This window comes from Stegastes partitus, unplaced genomic scaffold (assembly GCF_000690725.1).
Source record: "Stegastes partitus isolate 25-593 unplaced genomic scaffold, Stegastes_partitus-1.0.2 Scaffold274, whole genome shotgun sequence".
Lineage (NCBI taxonomy): Eukaryota > Metazoa > Chordata > Actinopteri > Pomacentridae > Stegastes > Stegastes partitus.
Window position 1 is genome coordinate 109,176 of NW_007578005.1, and position 2,198 is coordinate 111,373.

The 2,198-nt window shown below is 38.1% G+C and overlaps 1 protein-coding gene across 1 annotated transcript in view; it reads right to left on the bottom strand.

The window, feature by feature from the left end:
• Positions 1-1,120, bottom strand: part of LOC103357783 (multidrug resistance-associated protein 4-like) — a 44,143-nt gene extending 43,023 nt beyond the window's left edge. Inside the window, exons 1-2 of the mRNA XM_008282483.1 lie at positions 1,114-1,120; positions 899-1,017 (exon numbers count right to left, since the gene is read on the bottom strand). Of these exons, the coding sequence (XP_008280705.1) occupies positions 899-1,017; positions 1,114-1,119 (125 nt within the window). The 5' untranslated portion in view covers position 1,120. The remainder of the gene's footprint in view (positions 1-898; positions 1,018-1,113) is intronic.
• Between the last annotated feature and the right edge of the window lie 1,078 nt (positions 1,121-2,198).

A 2,198-nucleotide genomic window follows, 5' to 3' on the forward strand; every position in this document is an offset into this window, starting at 1 on the left:
TGGATAGAGTAGTCATTCTTTCACTCCATAACAAGTCAGAGGTAAACGTTAAACTTTTATTATTATTAAAAATTTTAAAGTTACACAATGTGCAGTTGTGTGTTTGGCAAAAAAAAAAAATACCACTATATCCCTTAGTTCAATTAAGAAGCCATGACTGACACAACTGTAAGCAACACAAAAAAAATCTGAGATTTCAAGTGAACTGCAGGCAGCGTTTCCACAGAGCAGAGGAAAATAAAAAATACTGGATCAATAAAATAAATGCAGCATGGCTCTGAAACAGTGAATAGACGAGCAAGATGTTGGAAGGTACATTCAGCATTATTATTATTTACATTTATCAGTTGTCAATGAATGTTCCTCATGAGATAAAACAGTAGAATATAGTTATATATCAAACATTACTGTCTAAAAATCATCCTCTCATAAGCTATAAAATCAGTCTTGACCTGATTATCTGAAAGCTTTAAAATCCCTAATAAAGATAACAGGATAACAAGACATTGTAAAAGTTTACACATAAAGGGGACATATTAAATTAAATTAAAGTTAAAAACACCATTTAACAAAGAATGATTCACTTTAACTGAGTCAATACAATTTGTGTCTTTCTGACATTTTAAGAAAGGACTTCTGGAGCACAGCTACTTTCACTTTTCTGCACTCTCACTTTTCTATTTCCTGTAATAAACTTATTCCACACAGCCTAACTCTGTGTCTCTCTCCTGCAGGCAGCAGAAGTGTGCTCTGTGCACGGACTGATGCTCGGCTGCTACCTGCTATCACATCCAGGGACGAGGCTTTCTCGAGTGGCCGCAAAACTGTCACACGGGAGAGCCTCTCCATTCAATTAATGTCACACAAAGCTGTCGGTGTGAGGCCGGTTTTTTCTTACCAGAAGAAAATCTTGGAGAGAAGATTAGCTGAAGCCGACGGATTATCCTTTGCCTCCTTCCGCAGAGGTTCCATGGCCCCCCGACAGTCCGAGCGAGCCGAGGACTTTCTCTCCGCAGGCTGTGTGGCACACAGGGATATCGATAAACACTCAGAGGAGGAAACACCGACAGAACAGCTGCTGTAAACTCCAATGTCAGTCAATATTACACCTACCGACATCCAGTGTAGGATTACCACTGGAGGCTGTCAGCCGGCTTGGCAGTGAGGTGAGCGCGCCGTGCGTAACCCCGCCCACCGCGCACGGATTGGCTGGCTCGAGTCTCCATCACTCCCCAAACTTCCTCGTGTCATGAACCCTGCTGCTTTCCATCCAGTTCCTCCAAAGGGGCTAATGCAATATAATTTATATGTATGAACACTTTCATTTTTACTTAACAATAAGCAGTATACAGTATATGAGCATCTTTTAGTCATAAAGCAGCAATTTAGTCCAAAAAGCACATTTTTGGTAGAAAATCTGTCACTTCAGTTATTAGTATTATTTGCTTACTATATTTAACCCTCCGATTACCTTCAAATTTACTGACATCTTTTATCCTTGGGTTCAATTTGACCCCAGCAATTTAAACCTCCAGAAAATATCATAATTAAAATTGTAAACCAAGTTTGTGTGTAAATAGCCCTTTAAATAAACCTGGAAAAAAAAATACGTCAGTAACTTATTTAGAGTTGTCAAATATTGAATTGGGTCAAAGTGACCCCAAAGACAATTGGAGAATTAAAATAAATAAGTAAATTTAATTTTTTTTAAAAAAACAAAAAAAACAGCAATGTTGGGGAAAAAAAGAAGTAAATTCAACTATAATTCAATTTAGTTTTATTTATGGTTTGTCATCACTAGGCAGACAAGACTGCCTAGTGATGACAAACAAATCCAAACTATTCCCTCTAACAGTGAGAAGAAAAACAATAAACAAAACTTGCCTTTAACAAGAAGAAACTTTCCGCTGAACCAGGCTCAGCCATCTGCCTCCACTAGTTGGGGTGAGCTTACAAGGGAGATAGAAAAGGATAACAGCGAGATACAGATAAAACTGTAGCTGGAGGGAAATCTACTTTTATTTGACAGTCGTGGCTATCTTTAAGATCAAGATTTTGACATTAACATTTTTACACACAAACTCATGAAATATCCACTGTCACAGAATAAGTCTGTGGTTCACAACCATCCATACAAGTTACCAAAACAGTGTCTCGTTGTCACAGAAGTTGGCAGTTGCATGAAATATTGGTTCACC